At 53.0% G+C, this 22,892-nt stretch overlaps 1 protein-coding gene across 2 annotated transcripts in view; it reads right to left on the bottom strand.

Annotated features, from left to right (window-relative positions):
• Positions 1–764: 764 nt before the first annotated feature.
• Fcgbp (Fc fragment of IgG binding protein) overlaps positions 765–22,892 on the bottom strand; it is a 37,995-nt gene continuing 15,867 nt past the window's right edge. For both annotated transcript variants that reach the window (XM_005414081.2, XM_005414082.2), the window contains 14 exons: positions 22,017–22,609; positions 20,276–20,864; positions 19,960–20,159; positions 18,022–18,163; positions 15,147–15,484; positions 13,582–14,155; positions 12,646–13,262; positions 11,395–11,938; positions 9,828–10,399; positions 8,812–9,385; positions 7,663–7,862; positions 4,172–4,555; positions 1,052–1,311; positions 765–931 (listed from right to left, as the gene is read on the bottom strand). In XM_005414081.2, coding sequence (XP_005414138.1) covers positions 907–931; positions 1,052–1,311; positions 4,172–4,555; positions 7,663–7,862; positions 8,812–9,385; positions 9,828–10,399; positions 11,395–11,938; positions 12,646–13,262; positions 13,582–14,155; positions 15,147–15,484; positions 18,022–18,163; positions 19,960–20,159; positions 20,276–20,864; positions 22,017–22,609 — 5,612 coding nt within the window. In that variant the 3' untranslated portion in view covers positions 765–906. The remainder of the gene's footprint in view (positions 932–1,051; positions 1,312–4,171; positions 4,556–7,662; positions 7,863–8,811; positions 9,386–9,827; positions 10,400–11,394; positions 11,939–12,645; positions 13,263–13,581; positions 14,156–15,146; positions 15,485–18,021; positions 18,164–19,959; positions 20,160–20,275; positions 20,865–22,016; positions 22,610–22,892) is intronic.

Below are 22,892 nucleotides of genomic sequence, written 5' to 3'. Positions count from 1 at the left end.
AACCTTTCCTTCCTTCATTTTGGGCGTTGGGTATTTTATCTCAGCAATGAGAGAAAAGTAACCAAGACATGTGTTTACCATGGAAACTCAAACGATATTTAACCTGAAAGCAAAGTGCGACTGGAGCGGACATTTTGTTTTCTGACTCTTGGTCAGAGGTGTGGATCTCTGACTCCAATAAAACTCATTTGTTTCCATGTTCGGCCTCTTGTGGATGCCTCCCTCGCTGAACTCGCTGAACTTGCTATAACAGTGGTGAACCCTTTAGGGCTTCCAGTGGGAATGGCCCGCTGTGGCACAATGCCTCAGGGTCAGCAGCACCGCCTAAGTTCTACTAGTTCTTTCTCTTCAATTCTTGATTTTTTAGCTGGGTGAACACATTAAATCTTTATTCCAGTTCTATGAGATAAATCCTATCATGAATTCCACTTTAAAGACAAGGAAACTGTGTCAGAAATTTACTAATTTGCTAGGGTTATAAATGTTAAATCCAGAATCAATAGACCTCTCTCTGTCTCTCTGTCTCTCTCTCTCCCTTTCCCTATCGTTCATCTCTTCCCTTCATCCAAGCATTCATCTTCCCATCCATCCATTCTTCTAGTCCATTTCTGCATCTTCTTATTGCCGCAGGGACCCTTCTCCCAATCCAACCACCTGGTTCTCCATGTACGCGTGCATCCTCTCCCACCCGTATTCATCATGTTCCGGACACCCTGCTGTCTGGGATGGGAATGGATGGAAAGCAAGAGACTAACACATTGGCATGCGGCTTGGCTTCAGATATTTATTAAATTCTCTCACATTTGGCTTCAGTGGCTCAGCAAAGGAACAGAGCAGGACAGGGGTACGCGGTGCATCCTTCAACCATTGTAATCTCCAAGATGTCAGGTCTTGAAGTCTTCATTCCTAGTGGATGACTGATGAGTTGTCACTGCAAGAGACAGACAGCCCCTTTTGAGGACAACGCACCCACCCACAGTGCACCTTCCCATGAGGATCCAGGTAGGTGCCCCTGTCCCGAGAAGCCTGGCTTCCACACCCCATCCCTCACCATGAGGAGAAGTCTGGTGCTACCCATTTCTCCATCGTTTCCCCTTGGAAGTCATTGTTCGGTTCTCCATCGAAGTTTCCACAGGCCCCACATAGCATGCCAGCATGGTCATCATTGACCATCACATCCACACGCCCGTCGCTTCCCAGCTGCACCTGGACTCCTGCCTTCTGGCTTACTAGCGTGGAACCATCAACAGCCCGTTTGACTGACACAGATGTTAACACTTCAGCTGGGAGGTCCACATGTAGGCCATTCACCTGGCGGAGGGGGACAGGCAAACAAAGAGGTGAGGCCCAGAGCCACGGAATAGCAGCGTTATTACCAGCATAGAGATGGCTATGGCTTGTATCCCGATGTCCTCCCAAAGCCTCATGTGATTATAGGTACAGACTTATGAAGGAGGCTGGATTAGGGTGTGTGATGCTAGTATCAAGGGTGTGATGTTGGGATTAAGAGTGCCCCACCCTGCGTGTGAGTGGCACCACCCAAAATGTGGATAGCCTGTGTGGAATATGAAGGGACAGAAAGAAGCTGCTTCACTATTTTGCTGTTTTGCTGTCTTCTGCCTGCTCTGCTTTGCCATGGACTATTTCTCCTCTGCAGTGCCTGTCTGTCATGCCACCCTACCTTGAAGTCAGTCAACTATGGACTGAAATCTCTACAAAGTTTAACCCAGAATAAGCCTTTCTTCTTTTAACCTTGGGTATCAGATATTTTGTCTCAGCATTGAGAAAAGTAAGTAAGACAGAGACCCCAAGCAAAATAATGAGTTCAATGATCTGAAGCAAAGAGGCAGACGCTAAAAGAGGTGAGGTGCACCATGTGGGGGATGGATGTAAAAGAAAACAGCTGGAGCGCTGGGTGTGGTGGTACACACCTATAATCCCAGCACTCGAGAGGCTGAGGCAGGAGGATCCTTGCGAGTTTGAGATCAGCCTGGGCTACAGAGTGAGCTCAAGGCCAGCCTGAACTGCATAGCAAGACCCTGTCTCAAAAAGACAAAAAAAAAAAAAAAAAAGACAGCTGGAGATTTGGGTGTGCATGTAGTTTACTGTGGCATGTGTATTCCCATTGCATAGCTACTCTCAAATAAACTTACTCATGTTTGGGTAATCTTTCTGTTATTTAGGTTAACAAAAGATAGAATCATGGAAGAGGGAAGGAAGGAAGGAGAGAGGGAGAGATCTCCCCAAGATCAATGGAGAAAAGTACATTGTACCTGACAGATAAACAACCAGACCCCAGAGTCATCTTCTTCAGTTCTAGTTTTCAAAATAAAAGAATGCTTGGGTATGTCCTGTAAGTTACTGGCTCCGTAACAAAAATGACCTTATCCCTTAGTTTTGTAATGCTGTTGCCTAAGGTAGGTCATGATCTTAGCAAATAGAATCATGTGAGAATATTTCTGTTTCTTTACTATAGGCTGAAAACTCAGTAACTGTATATTTTCTTTAAATAACTGCTGCCTGTTTCAGTTGATGATTTAATCCTTCCAATGTTGGAGTCTCTTTGAAACTTGTTTGAAAGAGATGACCTCTCTGTCCAAATACTTTAGTGTCTCAATCTTCCTCTGCCAGATGGCTGGAGACATAGACAAAAAGGAAAGATAGGTACAAATCTGAGAAGATGGGTAGGTGGTTTGAAGGAAGGAAGGAAGGGAAAGGGGAGGGAGGGAGGGAGAGAGGAAAAATAAAGAGAAGTGGAAAACAAATCCTGGAAGGACAGATGCAGCGAAGGATAGTTGGAGACTCAGTGGATAGAAAGTCTTACCAGCTGCCAGCTTTTCAAAGAATTGGGTTTGAATCATCTCTGCTACCTAACATATACCTGGCACAGAAAGAACAGGGCTGATTTTATTCATTAAATCAAACTTTTCCTCGTACCCTCTAGCTGCAGGTCCTGATGTGGGTATTAGAGATAAGGGGGGAGTTGAGATGGGAAGGACCTCTGCCCACCTGAAGCTCATTTTCCAGTGATGGAGAAAGATGCTGAACACCTGGGAGTTTCCTTCTGCTAGTCTAAATTTTTGATATGTGTTAGGTAGAGGGTTTCTGCGTGACCAGCTCCCAGTGAAAACCCTAGACACTAAAACTTTAATGAACTTCCCTGATGGATGACATTTCACAGAGTTTTTGTTTTGTTTTGGTCTTTTTTTTTTTTTTGGTGTGTGTGTGTGGGGGGGTGTGTTTCTCTGGTACCGGGAAATCGAACTCACGACCTTGTGCTTGCCAGGCAGGTGCTGTGCCATGGAGCTAAAGCCCCCAGCCCCTTGTTCTGGTCTTCTCAATGATGACTTTGCCTGGTATCTTTCATTGTAATAATTCTTAGTTTAAGTGTAGCTGAGTCCTCCTAGTGAATCATAGAACGTGGGAATGGTCTTGAAGAACCCTGATATATCAGGTGACCCCAGCCTGACCAATCACTGCATTCCATCCCTAAGACCACAGTGACTGGTTCTAGTAGTAGACACGTGATACAAACTGGCCCGCAGAGATAAGATCCTAGACCTTTGTTTTATCACTGTCTGCTAAATAGCTTAGCTGATGGGGCAGCTGGCATGTTGTCACCGACCCTGTGAGAAAAAGGCCTGTCTGAGAAAGAAGGCGATTTGGTGAACAAGAAGTCTAAAAAGTAGAGGTACAAATCTCTGACAGTTTTGCCAGGACAACTACATCTAGCCACTCCGGAGGCTGTATCTTTGGATTTTCTAGTTATGTGAGACAATCAATTCATGTTTGCTTAAGGCAATTCTAACTTGGTTTTCTGTCACTTGCAACCAATGGAGCCTTGATTAATACTGATATCAAAACTACTAAGTTACTTGAGCATGTTTTTGCTCCTCAACAGCTCAGCCACTCTGATGGTGCACGCCTGTGATCACAGGAGGCTGAGGCAGCTATAGAGCAGGATCCAGTTGAACCCTGCCCCCGCAAAACTCAGCCAGAACAGAGTGACCAAGTCTGAAATATTTAAAATATTGATACAAATACAAACCCAGGAACCAAAAACTGTAGAGATCTGGAAAAGAGAAACAGCGAGGCAGCCAGGAGTGTAAGACACTGCAATATAAAGAACAAAAGCCCAAGGGAAGACGTCTCCTGCCATGCCCCCACTTACCCAGACGCCCTTGCTTGGGTTCACAGTCACTACCCCGTCCTGGAAGAAGATGTGGATCTTGCTCACAGCCTTGCCATTGTGTTCGCAGGTTTGGACATCAGCGACCACACGGTACCAGGGGATGCTATTCTGTAGTCCTGGGCAACGGGATGAGAGCTCATAGATGCCAGGGGAGTTAACAGTACTGTGGGCACCATCGAAGGTGGTGAAGTTGGCCCCCTTGGAGAGGGAACAGAGCCCACGGGCAGGCTGGCAGGCCCAGGATCCTTCCTGGAGAGCACAGACTTTGCCTGCTGGACAGCTAGCAGCCTTGCACGTCAGGCCAGTGCTTGGGGAACACGAACAGCACTCACTGCAGTCTGGCGTGAGCTGGGTAGAGTTCACCTGCACACAGAAAGGGGCCGGGTTGGAGCGGTGTGAGGGACTGCAGCCGAGGCCACACCTCAGCCTCTGCTTCATGCAGCGTGTGTTTTTGTTTTGCTTTTTGTGGTACTGAGGATTGAACCCAGGGCTCTTTGCCATGACCTACATCCCCAACTCCTTATTTTATTTCTTATTTTAAGACAGAGTCTTTCTTGCTAAGTGGCCAAGTTGCCCGGGCTAGGCTTGAACCTACGATCTTTCTGCCTGTAGCTCCCAGAATGCTGGGGTTACAGGCGTGTGCCACCACACTCGGCTTGCAGGGTAGTTCCTCGGCAGACTCCCATTCAGAAGCAGGATGCATTTCCCCCACCCATGAACCTGGGCTGTTCCCCAGACGGTGCTTTGTCCATAAAACAGCAGAAGCGCTGCTGTTGTAGCAGGTTTGTTTGTGACCCTCAAGGAAGCCGTCCCTTGCTGGGAATCCTGTCCGGCTGCCCTGAGAACGAGGCTGGATTAGTCCCCAGGAGGATGAGTGACAGCACAGAGCAGAGACAGCTCTCAGCTCAGGTCAGTCCCTACAGCTGGTCCTCCCAAACTCATTCAGCAGGGGAAACTTAATCCAACTATAGTGTTTAGAGGTGGAGCCTTTGGAAAGTGACTAAATTAGATAAGGTTACTGGGATAGACCCCACCCCCTGACTGAAGCATGGTGGCTCTGTAAAGAGACTCCACACAGTGACTGAGGTAAACACATGCTCCTGCTATAATGTGATTTACCACTAGGCGTGGTGGCATATGACTGTAATCTCAGCACCCAGGAGGCTGAGGTAGGAGCATTGCCACGAGTTCAAGGCCAACGTGTACTACATAGTGAGTTCAAGGCCAGCCTGAACTGCTGCATAGCAAGACCCTGTCTCCAAACAAACAAACAAGCTCTGGTGTGATTTATCCAAGCTGGAGCCTGCCTCATGCTTTTTGGACTTTGGTTCTCAAAACTGTGAGCTAAAGAAACCCTTTTTCTCTATAAAGCAGCCTGCCTCCAGTATTTTCTTACAGAGAGCTGACTGATGCACCACTGTAAGCCAGGCAGCCCTGAATTTTAGTCACCAAGTGACTAAAAATACAAGAGTTAGTTCAGGGTATAGCAGGAGCACTGCCCTACCCAAACTGCAGTCACAGACTTATGAACTAAATAAAAAGTGAATAAAATAAAAAGGATGGGCACTGGGGGCATCACAGAGTCCTGGTACCCACACCTTCTTCCAGAACACAACAGCCTGGAAATCCATTTTCAAGAATTGACTTTCTTCTGCTTTTTTCTCCCCCTCCTGACCTTCATTTTCTTTTCTTTCTTTCATTTTTTTCCTTCAGTGTGTGTACTGAGGATTGAATCCAAGGTGTTCACATCAAGCTACATCCTAATTTTTTAAAAATTTTTTGAGGCTGCTTCTGTTTATGTACAGGGTGAGGTTTGCTAGAGCAAGTGTGACGTGAGGTCAGCAGTTGAAACTCTTCATGAAGGGTATACAGGAGTGCTTTGTAGTATTCTTGCAACTTTTCTTAATTTTGAATTCTTCAAAAATAAAAGCTTGACAACTTTGAAAGAAAAAAAATCAAGGTGTTCAGCAAATACAGTCACCTCTGTGGATACCAAGATCTGAGGCTGTTCAAGTGCCTTATATACAATGGCACAGTATTTGCATTTTACCTATATACATCCTCCTGTACACTTTGAATCATCTTTAAGTTACTTTGATAAGACCTAATACATTGCTTCCAGAAATATTTGTTATACTATACAGTTTTGTTTAGGGAACAATGACAAGAAAAAAAATCTACATGTTCAGGACAGATAAAGGTTTCTTTTCAAATACTTTCATACTGCCTCTGCAGTCGTGGAACTTATATTAAGACAGGGGGGTGACTGTACCATCTCTATACTGACGACGCCCACATTTATATCCTCAGCCAGGCTTCTCCCCTGCACACCAAGCTAACAAATCTAACGCAATTTCCAGCACAGACAGAAGGGTTAGGGCTAAAATGGGGAGGTGCAGGCAAGGTTCAGGGTGGGACAGGGCCCTGGATGACTTCGGGCAGGCAGTGAGGCCCAAAAGAAGGACAAAAGCTTGACTCTGCTACCGGTAAATGCGTGTTAGTGCCTCTTGCTGACAAGAACCCCTGAACTGACGTCTCTATGTTAAAACTTCTATTTTGTAAAATGAAAGAGCGAGAGTACCTATCTCGCAGGATTGTTGCAATTATCAAACGAATTAACATCTGTAACAAATCGATGTGTAGAAAGAGCTCAAAACTCATTAACAAGAACAAACCAACTCTTCGATTTCAATTTGCACAAGTACATGATTGTTAGTTGGGCCACCCCTTGTACTGTTGTAAATTTCTGGTCTTTTCACTGAAGCCAATGAACAAGGAAGACAAGGTCCAGCACTCAGCAGACACCTTGCATTCATAACTGTACCCGATCCTCAGATTTCTCAGATACCTATGGTGCCAGGATGCTGATTAACCCATGACAGAGGTAAAGGAAATGAAGTTCAGGGAGGGAAGTGTAGTAGGCCAAGTTATAGCCCTGTAAAGCTATCTATCTGATCCTAGCCCTACAGCCAGTAAATGTCACCTTATGCAGAAAAGGGCGTGTGTAGATGTGACTACATCAGAGATCCTGGGGTGGAGCATTTATCCTGGGTTATCTGGGTGTGTGCTATACGCAATCACATGTACCTTTATAAGAAGGAAGCAGGGGAGGTTTTGTCATGCACACAGAAGAGGTGGCAGAGGTTGGACTGATCTCATCACAAACAAGGGACACTCGTGGCCACCAAAAGGGAGAAGGAGCAAGACACATTCTCCCCTGGACCCTCCAGAGACAGCGCCACCTGCCAATAGCCCGGGGATCCTGATTTCTGAGCTCTCACCTCCAGAACTGGGGGAGATACCTTTCTGTCATTTTAAGGTACCAAGTCTGGGATGATTGGTTACCGCAGCCATGGGAAACTAACGTGAAGAGGTTACTCACACCAAATCCCACAGCTGGGACATGGCGGTGGCTCCTTTATCCCCATCCTTGTGCCCTCTGCCCCTCCCACAGAGCAGCCCTTGCTCACCGGCAAGTATCTGCCATTATGGGTGCAGCCACAGTCTTGGGCAGGGATACAAACACCCTGGGAGAGCAGGAAGCGGTCATCACACTCACAACCCTCAAAGCAGCGGGTGGTGCAGCCTGTGAGGTCGGAGAGAGCTGCGCAGGAGGTCTGGCAGGAGTAGGTGCAGACCGAGTAGTGGCTGTGGGCCGGGCACTGGAGTGCTGCAGAGAGAGGGGGCAGGGCAGGGTCACACCTCCTCAAGGATACTGCGTACCTAATGGGACCTACTGTGCACCAGCCCTGAGTACTGCGGTGCTGAGGACAGAAGCGATGAGGACATCCCTGAGCCCTGCCTGACAGGACTCGCATTTGGCAGGACACACAGCAACAACCCAAAATGACCATGCTGCATTTGGGGAAGAGCAGACGGAGGCTGGGGCTGGGACGGGAAGGTGTGGGTTGGAGGTTGGACAAAGGAAAACTGGGCTAAGCAGTTGGTGGCTGGTGTGGCTATTCTACGAGAGGCACCAGGGCAGGGGAAAGAAGGATTAGTGTGGGTGACGCGCTGATATCATCGAGGAATGCAGCAGGTATGAGGGACTCTAAGGACACCCAAAGGAAATTATCCCGGAGGCCACTTGATCCTTGGGGCTAGCAGTCAGGAGATAGTTCAAGGCTGCAGACCGTGTCCCTTGTGGTACTGGGGACAGATCTGAGTCCTTGGGGTGCGTGACAGACCTGGGTGTGGATACTGCTCTGAGGAGACAGGAGACACGGCTCTGCTCTGGGGCATAAGGGGCCATGGCCTTGCACTGGAGAGCCTGAAGGGGCAGGTCCCTGCCCTGGGAGTTGAAGGAGAGGTACAATCCTGAATTGGGGGTCTGATGGCTGTGGCCTCATCAGGGAGGGAGTGGAGACAATGAGCCATGGATGCAGGCTTTTGTGGGAGCCTCGACCTGCCCAACCCCTTTCTGTCAGAAAGAGAAAGAGTCCTGTGGAAGAGGGGAACGTGAGGCGTGAGGTGAGGGCCCTGAAGGAGTCTGGGAAGGGACCAGCGGAGGGCAGGAGGGAAACCACAGAGCACACTGTGGGAGAAGCCACAGGGAGCAGCATAACAGGGAGGGACCGAGGGCGGGGTCAGGCATCCCTCCAGGGCCCGCCAACACTCACGGCAGAAGCTGTCTGTTCTCCAGGACTTCACAGTCGCACCAGCTGCCTGACAGTCTGCCGTGTAGGCTGCCAGGCTTCGGCAGAGGAAGGCGACGTTACCCTTTGAGGCACACTGGTCGTACACACATTGGCGGAAGTACTCAGAAGGACTGATCACCTCGTGGCAGGCCGAGAAGGGGCCCTGCTCGTCCTGGAGCCGCCCGCAGGCCTCGTTGCTCTCGTAGGTGGCTGTCTCCTCTGCCAAGCACACGGGGCAGCCCTGGGACCCACAGCCCTCGCTGCAGCCCGAGGAGGAATCGGGGGCCCGCCATGCCGTTCCAAAGGCCTCCACGCTGGGGGCCACCTTGCCATCCGGCAGGACAAAGTCGTCGCTCCAATTGCCGTTGAAGTTCCCGCAGAGGCCGCAGGTCCGGCCGCGGAAAGGGCTAGGGATGGACATGAGGACGTGGGCGTCACCATCAAAGAGAACCCGCAGCCCCTTGGTGGTCTGCAGAATCATGTTTCGGCCTTCGGCAGTCACCCGCACACGGCCCACGGCCACAGGCAGGGTCACATCTTCGCCATCCACAGTGACCTGGATGGAAAGGTCAGAGGGTTTGGGAATCACGGACTGCAAATACCGGTGTCCCTTCCCCCACCCCACAGCGCGGGGCGGTCCTCAGCTCCTCAGGTCCTCAGGACAGGGCTGTGCGTCCTTCAGTCCTATGGGGGTGGGATCATGTTTCCTTCAAAATCCCCTGCATGGGGCCACATCCCTTTAGACTCCCAGGGTAGTGCCGTTGCCTTCACACCCAGATCTTCCAGGCTGTGGCTGTGTACCCCTCAGGCCCTTTAGGCTGAGGCTATGGTGCCCTCAGAACCCCTGGGTGGATGAGGTTGTGTCCCCCTCAGAACCCCCAGGTGCAGGAGCTGTCCCCCTCAGGCCCCACAGGTAGGGCCGCGACTCCTTCAGAACCCTCTGGGCAGGCAGAGATGTGTTCCCCTCAGAAGCCCAGCACAAAGCCCTATACACCCACCTTCGGCCCTCCAGCCAGGCTCACAACCTGGCCGGCCACAGTAACCAGCACCCGTTGGGGTTCTCCAGCCTTGTCCTTCTCAAGCACAACGGAAAAGTCCTCATCGCCAGGGTTTGGATGGCAGACTTCGGCCAACACATAGGAGCAGGAGCCATGCAGGTCATAGACGCGTCCATCAAGGGTGAGGTAGTGGATGCCCCCACTGGCCAGGCAGCGGCCACAGCCCGTGGGATGGCAGGCCTGGACGCCATTCTCTACCCGGCACTCCTCATAGGGCCCACAAGCCAGGCCTTCCTGGCAGCTGACCTGGCCGCCTGGCCCACACTCACAGCGTCGCTCACACTCAGGGCCTGGGTAGAAAGCTGCGCCCAGGGGGTAGTAGCGGCCATCATAGAGACAGCCACACTGGCCCACGGACACACAAGTGTCCCCGCTAAGCACGAAGCCAGAGTTGCAGACACAGCCCTCCCGGCAGGTGGGTTCGCAGCCCTCGGGCGCTGAGAGGCTTGGGCAGCTGACAGGGCAGGAGTCACCGCAGAGCTCATAGTGGCTGTTGACAGGGCATTCGAGGGCTGTGGGGAATACAAAGGGGTGAGCCAGGCAGGTGCAAGGGTGGGACACAGGGGAAGGCCCTGACGGGGCCAGGCAGGCGGGAGAACCTGCCTGGGCTACCTTGGGTGTCTCTGGCAGGGTGTAGGGACCTGATACGTATGACCTGGTCTCTTCAACCAGGGTGTTGGTATCCTGAGTACTTCTAAAGATCAATGGCTCTGCCTGGTGAATTTGATCATGTACATGAGGCCAGGCTAGGCAGGATCTGAACCACTATGGGTATCTCTGGGTGTTGACATCATGGAGATATCAGACCAGCTGTAACTTGGGGTATCAATCTGCCTGAGAGTACCAGGCTGCAGTATCTGACGTGACCTAGAGCATCTGCCAGTCTCTCTGACACAGTCCATGTCAGGATGGGACTCTGACTGTGTGCATAATTGGCTGATGCTGGCGGGATGAACTTGACCCAGGAGATCTGCCTGAAGAGAATGACCTCGTCCTATTGGACTGCACTGATCTCCTTAGGGCTGTGTTTCTGATTCCATCTAGGTGTATCTGACCAGTGTGTCCCAGGGTATAATCTAACCAGATACCCCCGCAGGTAGATGACCATTTCTGTGTAAGCAGATGTATCCAAATGTACAGGAGAGTCCAGGGGCATCTGACCAGGTGTAGCTCACCAGGTCTCCCTGACCACAGGTTCCTTGCTGTTCGACTTAAACCAGATCAGCCTCCAAGTCTACCTGACTTGGATATCTGAGTGTGTGAATCCCTCAGCATATACTGGAACAAACATTTGTGAGCAGGTGTGTCTAATAGTCCCTCCCACTGCAATACCTGGCCTGGTCCTTGGTGTGTCAATGCCAAGGTGTTTTTCTGGCAGGAGATACAGGCTCAAGGGAAGGAGAAGGGGACCCAAGCTCCACAAAGGCAGGAATGCTCTTGTCTTAGAATCCTGGGAAGGGACAGTGAAGCCACCCATCATGGGAACCCTGCATGGATCAATACTCACGACAGAAGTCCGGTCGCCTCCACTCGCCGAGTTGGGCCCCAGCGGCCTGGCAGGCTGCCACGTAGGTGGCCACTGCCGGACAGAGGCCTCCCGGATGGCCCTGAGCCTGGCAGGCATCCAGCAAACAAGCCTTGAAGTAGTGTTCAGGTGGCACCAGGGTGTGGCAGGGTGCCAGCGGGCCATCGGGGGCGGAAATCACGCCACAGGCTTTGGGGCCGGCGAAGGCCTCCTGCTCCTCTGCAGTGCAGGGCTCTGGACAAGGCCCGGGCACACACTCCCCGCAGCCGGCGTCGCCGCCCACCTGCCAGCGGTCGGGCTTCCCTTCCACCGCGGCCAGATCGTCAGAGGGATCCTTGTTGTAGTTACCGCACAGGCCACAGAGGGCGCCCGCGTAAGCCGCTGGCACGTGCAGCCGTACAAAGCTGTCCCCGTCGAAAGACAGTGAGAGCCCGAAGTCCGTGGTCACCACCACATCGTTACCGCTCACGTAGGCATGCAGGCGCGAGTCGAGTTGGAAAGGCAGAGCTACGACCGTGCCATCCACCTGCGGGCATGAGGATCGGGGTGGGCAGTGAGCAGTGTGATTTGAATCCTGTCTCCATCACCTACTAGCTAGGAGACCCTAAGCACATGACTCCGCTTCTTACATTACCGGGAGCATCTGTAGACAGTGTTCTTGGCCCTTAAGCTACCTTTAAGCAGTTACTTCATGCTGACCCATTTTACAGCGGAATAAACTAAGGCTCAGAAAAGGGGAATCCGCTGTGCCACCCACCAGACTCCTAAGCCTACTTAATTATATCAACTTGATTGGCTTGAGAGCCACCTAGGGTATGGGTGGGGCACACTTCTGGGAGAGTCTGGGTAGGTCATGGAGCTATGGCCTTGAGGTCTGTCTGGTCACTGGTCCCTTCCTCTCTGGCACTGGTCCCCTGTTTGGCTTCCCTGCTGTCATGAGCTAAGCACCTTTGCTCCCCCATGCCTTTCCACCATGATATTTCTGCCTGGGAGCCAGCTTACCATGGACTGATCCCCTGAAACTGTGAACCAAATTAAACTTCCCCTTTAAATTATGGGTGCTGAATACTGAGTCTCAGCAACAGGAAAGGTAACTAATAAGAGCCTATACTCTGAACCCTCTGTCATGCCTCTGCTAAGCTGTGGAAGGCCTTCTGGGGAATGGCTGACCCCTTGCTATCTTGGGCAACCCTAGGCCTGTGTGTGTACCATCTGGCCCCTTGCCCTCCTCACCTGTAGCTGCCTTTTCCAGCGGGCGCTGAGGGTCAGGGCATGGCCGTACACATGTAGCGTGACGCTGCGAGTGTAGCTGACTGCCTGGCTGCCCCGGTGTTCATTGGCAACGGTGACGGTGAAGTTCTCAGTGCCCTTGGGCGGTGTATCGCAGGGTGCGCTCAGCAGGTACTCACAGGTGCCTTGGAAGTCGAATCGGTGCCCATCCAGGGTGACATAATGGGGGTCGCCCCAGGCTTGGCACTCAACTGTGCTGACCGGTTGGCAGCCGTACTGGCCAGAAGGCAGCAAAGCACACTCTTTGCCGAGCCCACAGCTGGCAGATGCGCAGATCAGTGAGCCACCCCCAGGTCCACAGTGGCACAGCCGAGAGCAGGTACCATCAGCCCAAAACTCGCTGCCAGGCTCATAATAGGTGCCATTGGCCCAGCAGCCACAGCCTCCATCCAGGGGGACGCAGTGCTCAGCACTCAACACGAAGCCTTCGTCACACTGGCAGCCCTCGGTGCAGGGACCCTCACATGCAGCTGGGGTCGAGGGAGGGGAGGGGGATGGGCAGCTGGCTGGGCAGGGTGAGCCACAGAGCTCGTAGTGGCTGTTGTCAGGGCAGGCCATCTCTGTGGGTGAATGAAGAAACAGGAGGGAGAGAAAGAGAATGACGTTGGGGGTGGCATCTGCAGTGGGGGTGGGAGGGGACAGCCAAACAGGGGCAGCCAGAAAGAGACGAAGAGAAAGCAAGAGACGCGGAGAGACAGAGAAGGACACAGAGTGAGACAGACAGAGAGAGACCCAGCCAAAGGAGAGAGGGAGAGAATGAGAAACAGAGAGACAGAGAGAGAATCAAAGGGAGATGCGGAAATAAAGAAAAACAAGCAGAAAGACCCAGAAGGACAATCCCCGCCCACTCCCTGCCCTGCTCTGCTCCCCAACACTCACCACAGCCCGCCTGCGTTCTCCAGTCCCCAATGGTGACCCCAGCGGCCTGGCAGGCAGCAGCATAGGCAGCCAGCGCCTGGCAAAGTATGTCCTGGGCCCCACCACCCAGGCAGACATCCAGGACACAGCCCTCGAAGAAGCTTTCGGGTGGCACGTGGGAGTGGCAGGCGGCAAAAGGGCCTGTTGAGCCGGGGGCCAGAGGCCCGCAGAAGCCGGGACCCTCATACTTTTCCTGTTGGTTCTCAGAGCACGTTGGGCAGGACCCCTGACATTCGTCCCAGCAAAATGGGTCCCAGCCTGGAACTCGCCAGCTGCCGCCCCAGGTGGGTATTGAGGGCGCCAGGGTGCCGTTAGGGAAGACTCGGTCATTGCTGGGATTTTGGTCCATGTTCCCACATAGCCCGCACACCGCACTGTGGTAGCTACTGGGCAGCGTCACCTCTACCCGCCAGTCCCAGTCGTAGCTGACTTGAAGCCCGAAGTCAGTCACCAACACGGCCTTTCCGGGGCCATGGGTCACCGAAATCCGCCCGCCGGCCACAGAGACAGGCAAGGCTGTCAAAACATTGTTCACCTGGGGAGAGAGGGAGGCACAAGGGTCACGGAGGTAGGGTGACCTCAGCTCTGGCTCCTTGCTTCCCTCACCCCCTCATCCTGCCAGAGGCTGACAGCTGCCAACATCGGCCTCCTAACTGCAGGTTGTAAAGTCATTTTACAAACACGGATGTCTGCTCTCACCCAGGCCCGGGGGAATGAGACTTCACACCTGCTCTTTCTGGTTGTCTCTCTTGTCTAGATCTCTTTCCTCTCCCTGCATGTCCCTTCCTCTCTCTCTCCCTGCATCTGTCTCCCTTTCCAGAACCTTGTTCTTGGTATTTTCTCTCTGGGTCTCTGCCTCTGCCTTCCCTCTCCTCATTCCCTGTGCTCCTCTGGGTGGCGATGTGTTACTCACTCACTGTCACTTCCTGAGAGCCTTTCCCCTGCCCTGCCTCCCTCTGACCCTGGAAGCAACTGCCAGTTCCTCCCCTCTCCTCACTTCCTTGATGTTCATTTGTTCCCTGGCAAACACCAGGCCAGACCCTGAGCTGACCCTTGACCTGCATCACCTTGGTGTGGCACAGGACCTGCTACGATGCCTGTTTCACAAATGAGGATGCTGGGGCCCATGAGTCAAGTCACCTGCCCCACATTACAGAGCTCCCAAGAAGCAGGGCCTAGATTCAGATCCAGATCCAGAGCTTGGGATACAGCTCAGCAGCACAAGCGCCTACCTGGCAAGTGCAAGGCAGTTAAGTTCAATTTCCGGTACCAAAAAAAAAAAAAAAAAAAAAAAAACCAACAACAACAACAACAAAAACACATCCAGATCCACACAAAGGCAAACGCTGCAGTACTCCACTAGAGCTAAGGGTTCTCCTTAAGAGGGCAATCGTTTGCTGTGTTGGTTGTGGTTTCTGTCGCCATTTTGTTGCAGGCCTAGGTAAAAGGACTTTGACTCCTAACTGTAGCTTTCAGAACCCCTTGTGCCCTGCTGGGGTGCTCAGGGGTCCGTCCTGCTTACATACCCGGACTCTGCCGATCTCGCCCTTATGGATGGAGATGTTGGTGCCAAGGGCAGACACGGTGACGCGCTTCACGTAGGACACGGCAGGGTTGCCGCGGTTCTCATTCTTGGTGGTGACCGTGAAGGGTGTCAGGCCCTCAGCACTGACCCCTGGGCAGCCCACTGCTGCCAACACGTAGTCACAAGTGCCCTGGAAGTCAAATTCCCAGCCATCGAAGGAGTGGTAGTGGGGGTCGCCCCACAGCCAGCAGGTGACCTGGGACTTGGGCACGCACACGCCCTGGCCATCCTGCTCTTTGCATGTCTCCTGTGGCCGGCACGTCACACCATGGCATGGATCTGGGGGAAGACAAAAGGGGCCTTGAGGGGCTTCCCACAATAAGGACGGCCTCTACCCAGCATCCGCCCCGGTCTGTAGCAGAGATACTGGCTATGAAAGCTACTAAGGTGAAACCAGAACGACCTAAGACCTAGGCCTAAGGCCAGGCCTGGGAGTCCCCAAAATCTGACTCTCAGGCCCTGTGGTGGGTGATGTCCACAGATCAGGTGTCAAGGGACCCACATCTGAGATCCAGGCCCCAGAGGCCCCTGCAGCCAAGCCTCAGGCCCTGGCAGCCTTTCCCCTGACACCCAGACCCTGTGCTTTGCTGTTTGAGACCCAAGTCCTGGAATCCCTGGGGCCAAGACATAGACTCCAAGGTTTCCTTGCTTGAGCTCTCAGCCTCAAGTTAAGACCCACACCCCAGTCCCTGTGTCCACTGCGGGCATCCCTGCCTGAAATGCCAGCCCCAGGTTCCCCCATGCCCAAGACCCAGTCCTCGGGTCTCATGCCCAACACCAGGCCCCACCTTTCATACCCTAGCCCTGGGATCCCCATCTGAGACTCCCAGCCTAGAGATGCTGGGGTGTAAGACTCCATCCTTAAGGACTGCTGGATCTATCTTTAGTGGTCCCCTTCCCTCCCTCCCTCCCTTCCTTTCTTCCCTCCTTTTTCTCCCTCCCTTTCTTCTTTCTTTCCTTTTCTTTTTCTTTCTTTCTTTTTTCTTTGAGACGGGGTCTCACCCTGTAGTTCAGGGTGGCCTTGAACTTGCTTATGCAGCCCAGGCTGCCCTTGAACTCACGGTGATCCTCCTGCCTCAGTCTCACAAGTGCTGGGATTATAGGTGTGCACCACCATGCCCAGCTCTTCCTTCTTTTCTTCTTTCCCTCCTTTTTGTAGTATTGGGGACTGAGCCCAGGGAGCACTGAGCTACACCCTTAGCCCTTTCTATTTTTTATTTTGAGAAAGAGTTGCACTGAGTTGGTAAATTGTCCATGTTGGACCTTCTGTCTCAGCCTCCTGGGTAACTGGGATTACAGGTATGTGCCATACCCTCCACCCCAGCTAGGGGTCTCATTTCCGAAGCCTTATCCTGGAGTGCTCCTGTGTCCAAGACCCCATCCTTAATGTCACTGTATCCCATGGTCCCTGTTTTCAGAATCTTCAGTGTCCCGGTAGCCTGTCTTCCAACGTCCTTCTCTCTAACCCTCTGCCCAGTAGCAATGCATTGCTGCTTGCTCCAAATACACTCAGAGTTAAACTTTGTCAGTAGAGGGCGCTAGAGAGTCACCGCAGCACAGCCAGCCTGCTGTGCTCTTCCAGCTCCTGTGGCAATGGCGGGTGGGACACCTACTTAGTGGCCCCAAGCTTGCTTCTCCGTGGGTCACCCATGGGTCCCTACAGGCAGCTTCCCACTGAGCTTTGCCAGCACCTTAGTATGGGTTTCTTTCCTGCCAGCTCCAGCTTGTACATCTTCTGCTTCCCAGCGGGCTGCGGGGAGAGCGGAGCGAGCACCAGGGTTGTTCCCCATTTCTGCTTTCCTGATGTGCTCTGCTGGAGCCCAGGGAGCTCCGCCCTGTATCTGTGGAGTTTATATTTCTCAGTGGTCCCCTTGCCCTTTCGCAGTTAATCCCCTTGTAGTGGTAAGTCCTTTCCTTTTTTTCTTTTGCAGTGATGCTGGGGATTGATCCCAGGATGTTGTACATGCTGGAAAAGTGCTCTACCACCGAACTACATCCCTAGACCATAAATCGTTCTCCCATTAAACTCCCCGCTCAATTGACTGTGTGGTGCTGGCTCCTGAAGGACCCTGGTGATGTACCCTGCCCCGGGCTCCTTGTTATTTGGCTCATTAGCCCTGAGGGTCTCAGCTCCTGCTCCTCTGTTCTGGAGGTTCTGTTTTTTAATTCTTTGAGGGTCCTCAGCCCCGAGTGGCTCTGTGTCCCTGATCTAGTCTGGAGAGTCTATATCTGAGACTAGACCCCTAGAAACCCTGATCTTCTGCTGGAGGGGACTCCACAGCCAAGGTCCTGCCTTGGTGAGGCCTCTACCTCAGCCTTGGGAGCCCGTGCCTGAGACCGTAGAACCTGTGCTTTGGCCCCCTAGTGTCCCTGCTGGCATCCAAAGCTCTGAGCCTAATCTCACAAGCCAGTGGCCCACAAACTCTGGTGCCAGTTGCCTGTCTTTATAAATAAAGTTTTATTGGAGCTGCTGACTTAGTCTACACCTGCTTTCATGCACAGTGGCAGATCTGAGCATAATGATTGAGACCGGGTGGCCTGCAAGCTTCACTACTTACCTTTTTCGAGAAATGCTCAGCCAGAGAGAAGGTTGCCTCTCCCCGTCTAATGCAGAGAGCCTCTGACATCTGCCTGGGTTCCCACCGCCTGATGCCCTCTGACGTACTTGATTCCCCGACTGGATGAGCTCTGCCCTTAGCTCTGAGACACCAGGGCCTGACACCTCCACCCTTAGCCCTCAGCACCTCCCACCATGAAGCCGTGCCTCCCGGCTCCCTGTCCTCCATCCCCAGCCCCACAGCCCCACAGCCCCACACCTTTTTTGACGCAGCTCAGGATGCCGCCTGAGGGCTCGCACACCTCCCCTGGGTTGCAGCTGTGGTCCTGGCACACCATGCCTTTGCCTGCATGGCACACACACTTCTGCTTGCAGTTGTCAATGAGTACCTTCTCCTCTGGCTGTGGGGACAGAGGGCAAAGCCATCAGGGACCCCTTGATGGGAGCCAACTCTGGCATCTCTGGAGGGTGGTTATAGGCACAGAAGGGCACAGTGGATGTGAAAGGGGGCATCCATCAGCAGGGCCCTTGGCTTTGGCCACAATTTATTCATTTATTTGTTTATGTCATTCATTTACTCTCTCATTTATTCCAGACTATCCAGTAAGGTGGGCGTGGTGGCACATATCTGTAATCCCAGCACTTGGGAGGCTGAGGCAGGAGAATCATTGTGAGTTTGAGACCAGCGTGGGCTACAAAGTGAGTTCAAGGTCAGCCTGAATGACATAGTGAGATCACGTCTCAAAAAGACAAAAAAGAAAAAAGTTCAAACTAGCCACTAAACACTGCTATATCAGAGAAATAGTGAGAAGTAATAATTAAGAGCAAGCCACATGGTTTTAACCTGTTTCTGCTATTTCCAACTACATAACTCTGGACAACATTACTTAGCCTCTTTATGCCTCAGTTTCCCCTTCTGAAAGTTTCAGATAATAATGGCATCAACTGGGCCAGGGATCTAGCTCAGTGGCACAGCACCTGCTGGGCAAATACCAGGTCCTGAATTCGAATCCTGGTACCAAAAAAAAAAAAAAATAGTAGTATCAACCTATGAAAGTGTAACTTATTAACAGCATGTGTGAAATATAGATAAAAGGAAAAGGGATTTCCTGCAATAATCCAGACTAGAGGAAAGTGGGGTACAAATGAAATAAGATGGGAAAGCGCTGGTTATTTTGGGAGCCAAGTAACGAGTAGGTACACGAAGCTTCATCCCACTGTTCTCTTGACTTTTGCGTGTTTGAGAATTTTCTTAATAAAAGGTCTATCTGTGAGTGTAGATGTACACAGTAGGAACCATCCATCCCCATATTTACGGTTATTACTCTAATTCATGCGAGGAGAACAACAGAGCGGCTTCCTGCCCTTGCAAAGCTGTTAGTCCTGAGCGGTACACATCCATGACCCCAGCACTCTGCGAGGCTGAGGCAGGAGGATTGAGAGTTCAGGCCCAGCCTGAGCAACTGAGCAACTTAGCAAGATCCTATCTTAAAATAAAAATAAAAAAGGGCTGGGTTACAGCTCAGTATAAAAACTCTGGGATCAACCTCCCGGTACTGAGAAAAAAAACAAAAAGAAAAAAAAAAGCAAGCATACTCTCAGTCCTGCGAGAGTCAGGCTTTAGACAAACACTCAAGATAAAGGACCAGGACTCCGGAGAAGGAAAGAGGGAAGCAGAAGGAGCTGGTCAGCAGCTGGTGTAACAGAGACAAATGTCATCTTTGTGCTCGAAGGCCACCTCTGCCCAGATCTGGGATACGTAGCTGAGTCTTTGCCAGGCGCAGTGCTGCATTTCTGTAATCTCAGCTACTTGGGAGGCTGAGGGCAGGAGGAATGCAAGTTTGAGGTCAGCCTGGGCAATTTAGCAAGACCCTGTCTCAAAAAATTTTTTTAAATGAGCAGGGATGTAGCTCAGCGGTAGAGTGCTTGTCTAGCATGCGCGAGGCCTCAGGTTTGATCCTGACGCGGGGAGCCGGGGGAGGGTTAGGCTCCATGGTCGCATTTGGAAAACTCTTTCGCACTGCCATATAGAGGGTGGGCCGGAGGAAGCAAAAGTAAGGGCTAAGAAAGGACGTAGTGGACCAAGGTGGGACCAGGGGCAGAGGGATGGGGTGAGATTCAGTTGGCCGAGGCTCTAGGGCTGACGGGTAGTTGGCAGGGGGGGTCCCGATGCTGTCCCAGATGGCTGGGTTCCTACCTCATAGTAAGCGCCATTGTGGTAGCAGCCGCATTCCTGGATGGGCACGCAGGCTTGGCCATTGTAGAGGAAGCCAGAGTCACATTCACAGCCCTCAGCACACCCATCCGGGCACTGCAGTGGGGCACTGAGAGCCGAGCAGCCCAGCGAGCAGACGTCGGCGCAGAGCTCATAGTGGCTGTTGTGGGGGCACTCCATCGCTGCGGGAGCGGGGAAGGCGGTCAGACCACTGCCCGGGTGGCGCTGCCGGGTGCAAGGTCTCCTCCTGGGCCTCTGCCTCCCCTCTACCTTATCCCTCAGGGTCCCCATCACTCACGGCAGAAAGAGTCGGTTCTCCAGGGCTCCACCTGGCCTCCAGCCGCCTGGCAGGAGCTCACGTAGGCATGGATGTTGTGACAGAGGATGCTCAGGTTCCCGCCACCCAGGCAGAGATCGAAGACACAGTCCCGCAAGGGGCCCTGGGGATCGATCAACTCGTGGCAGGCAGCCAGCGGGCCCTCGGGGCTGGACAGCAGGCCGCAGAACTCCTCCTTCTGGTACTTCTCCTCCAGCTCGGAGCTGCACTGCTCCTCGCAGCCCTCCTCCCCGGGACTGCAGTCTGGCGTGGGCTCACAGGGGGAATCCGGCACCGGCTCCTCCCAGGAGTTGCCGAACTCATTGGGGTTGGCTGCCTGGGAGCCATCGGGCTTCTGGAAGTCATCCTTGGGGTCACCGTTGTAGTCTCCACACAGGCCACACATCTGCTTATAGTAGTTGCCTGGGACAGTGACCCGCACATAGTAGACGAGGTCATAGGCCACACGCAGGCCAAAGTCGGTCTCGATCACAGCGTCCGAGCCGTGCTGGAAGACACGGATCTGACCCCCAGCCAGTTCCACAGGCAGCTTCATGTCCACACCGTTCACCTGGGAGGCAAGAGATGCTATCCTTCAGAGGGGACACTTGGATCGGTCTCTCAAATGTCCCTTCCTGACACTAAAGAACTGTGTCACCCAGTCAACCAAGGTGGCACATGCCTGTGATCCCAGTGCCCTGGGAGGCTGAGGCAGGAGGATCTCAAGTTTGAGTTCAACTTGAGTGACTTTGCAAGAGCCTGTGTCAAAATTAAAAAAAAAAATTTTTTTAAAGGGCTGGGGAGGTAGCTCATTGCAAATGCCCTGAATTTAATCCCCAGTACTAAATAAATAAATAAATAAATAAAGTTTCAACCTCATAGAGAAGGTGGGGGCCCAGTGAGATGCAAATAAGAATCCTACCTTCTATGTGTCTGGAGCTATCTAGATGTCAGGTACTACTCTAAGGACTTGGGATGTGTTAGGGGACACTGAATGGGGTAACACGAGCCCTGAGCACCCAGGAAAGTCAGCTGAGTGCTCACCGCGACTGCTACAATGGTTGTGTGCCAGCTTTTTAGTGGGATCTCTGGGGACATTCTTCCAGTGTAAACTGAAATGCCAGTTTCCACGAGAGACCGAATTCTTTTTCGGTCAGAACAGCACTGCGGAGGGCAGAGCCCAGCCCACCTTCTCCTGGCACACGATCCTAGGTTCAAATCCTGCCCTTTGCTAGGGGGGCTTTGGGCTTTAAAAATAAAAATGAAGCAGATCGTGGTGCCTCCAGGTACCGTGACAAGCTGAAGTGATGCTGTGGACATGAAGGGCTTGGCAGTCCGCAAAGTCTGGGGGCAGTGTGTGAAATCTGTGGGTGTGCACTGTCGATGTCATGGAGCGGTGAGGTCAGCGACAATTGTCCCTTGTCCTTCAGCCCCCCCCCATTTGCTCACTGTGCCAAGTCCTCTGGTGAGTGGGAGACCCGGGAGGTAGCTGGGCAGGACCAGGTTTCAGAGGAGGAGGAGGAGGTCGAGGCAGAGATACTCGGAGGGAGAGCCTGAGCCACCTGGAGCGGGTCCTGAGGCCTCCTCCCTCCTTAGCTCAGCCTCTCTGCAGCACCTCACGCCTCCCACATCCACACAGCTGTGTGCCCGCCTCCTGGACTGAGCGCGCCCCTACCACCCCTCCCCCGCAGAGTGCCTCCCCCAAGCCCACCTTCCTACTCACCCTGACTTTCCACTGGTTCTGCTCCAGTCGAAGGGTGTAGTTACCCACGATGACCGTGATCACCCTGGTGGCGCTGACGTGCCCATTGCCCCAGGGCGCGTTCTCCTGCAGGACGGTGAAGTTGTGCAGGCCGGGCTGGGTCCCACAGGTCTGAGCCAGCACGTACACACACATGCCCATGAAGTCGAAGCGGCGGCCGTCGAAGGTGGTGTAGTGGGGGTCTCCCGATGCTTGGCAGGTGGTAGAGCCCACAGGCACGCAGCCCAGGACGCCATTGGAGGGCTGGCAGGCCTCGTGCGGGCCACAGCTGGAAGGCTCACAGGACACCAGGCCGCCCGCCTGGCAGTGGCAGAGGGAGTCACAGCCAGGCCCAGGGTAGAAGGTCTGGCCCGGAGGGTGGTAGATGCCTTGATGTACACAGCCGCAAGAGGCCAGTGGGACGCAGGACTCACCACTGAGGGCGAAGCCGTCATCACACACGCAGCCCTCAAAGCATTCTGAACCACAGCCCCCGGACACCGGGAGGTCCCCGCAGGACAGCGGGCAGCCGTAAGAACACGGCTCATAGTGGCTGTGAGGAGGACAGCTCGGCGCTGTGGGGAGAGAGACTGTTAGCTTCGGGAATTCTCATTCCAAGACAACACAGTTAATCCCCAACATTACAGGTGCAAACACACTCACACACACAAGTTGGCCCTGCCGCACAAGCCCCTCTGCTCAGTGAGGCCTGGGAAACACCCTGTGTTAGATAGTCTGACCCTGAGAATTAAGATTCTATTCCCAGCTGGGAAAGCACCCGGGACAGTGGTACAGGTCTATAACCCTAGCCCTCTGGGAGGCTGAGGCAGGAGAATCACAAGGTCAGACCAGCCTGGG

Source organism: Chinchilla lanigera, unplaced genomic scaffold (genome assembly GCF_000276665.1).
Source record: "Chinchilla lanigera isolate Chin_1 unplaced genomic scaffold, ChiLan1.0 scaffold00177, whole genome shotgun sequence".
Classification (NCBI taxonomy): Eukaryota; Metazoa; Chordata; class Mammalia; order Rodentia; family Chinchillidae; genus Chinchilla; species Chinchilla lanigera.
This window is presented reverse-complemented; position numbering and strand designations above follow the sequence as displayed.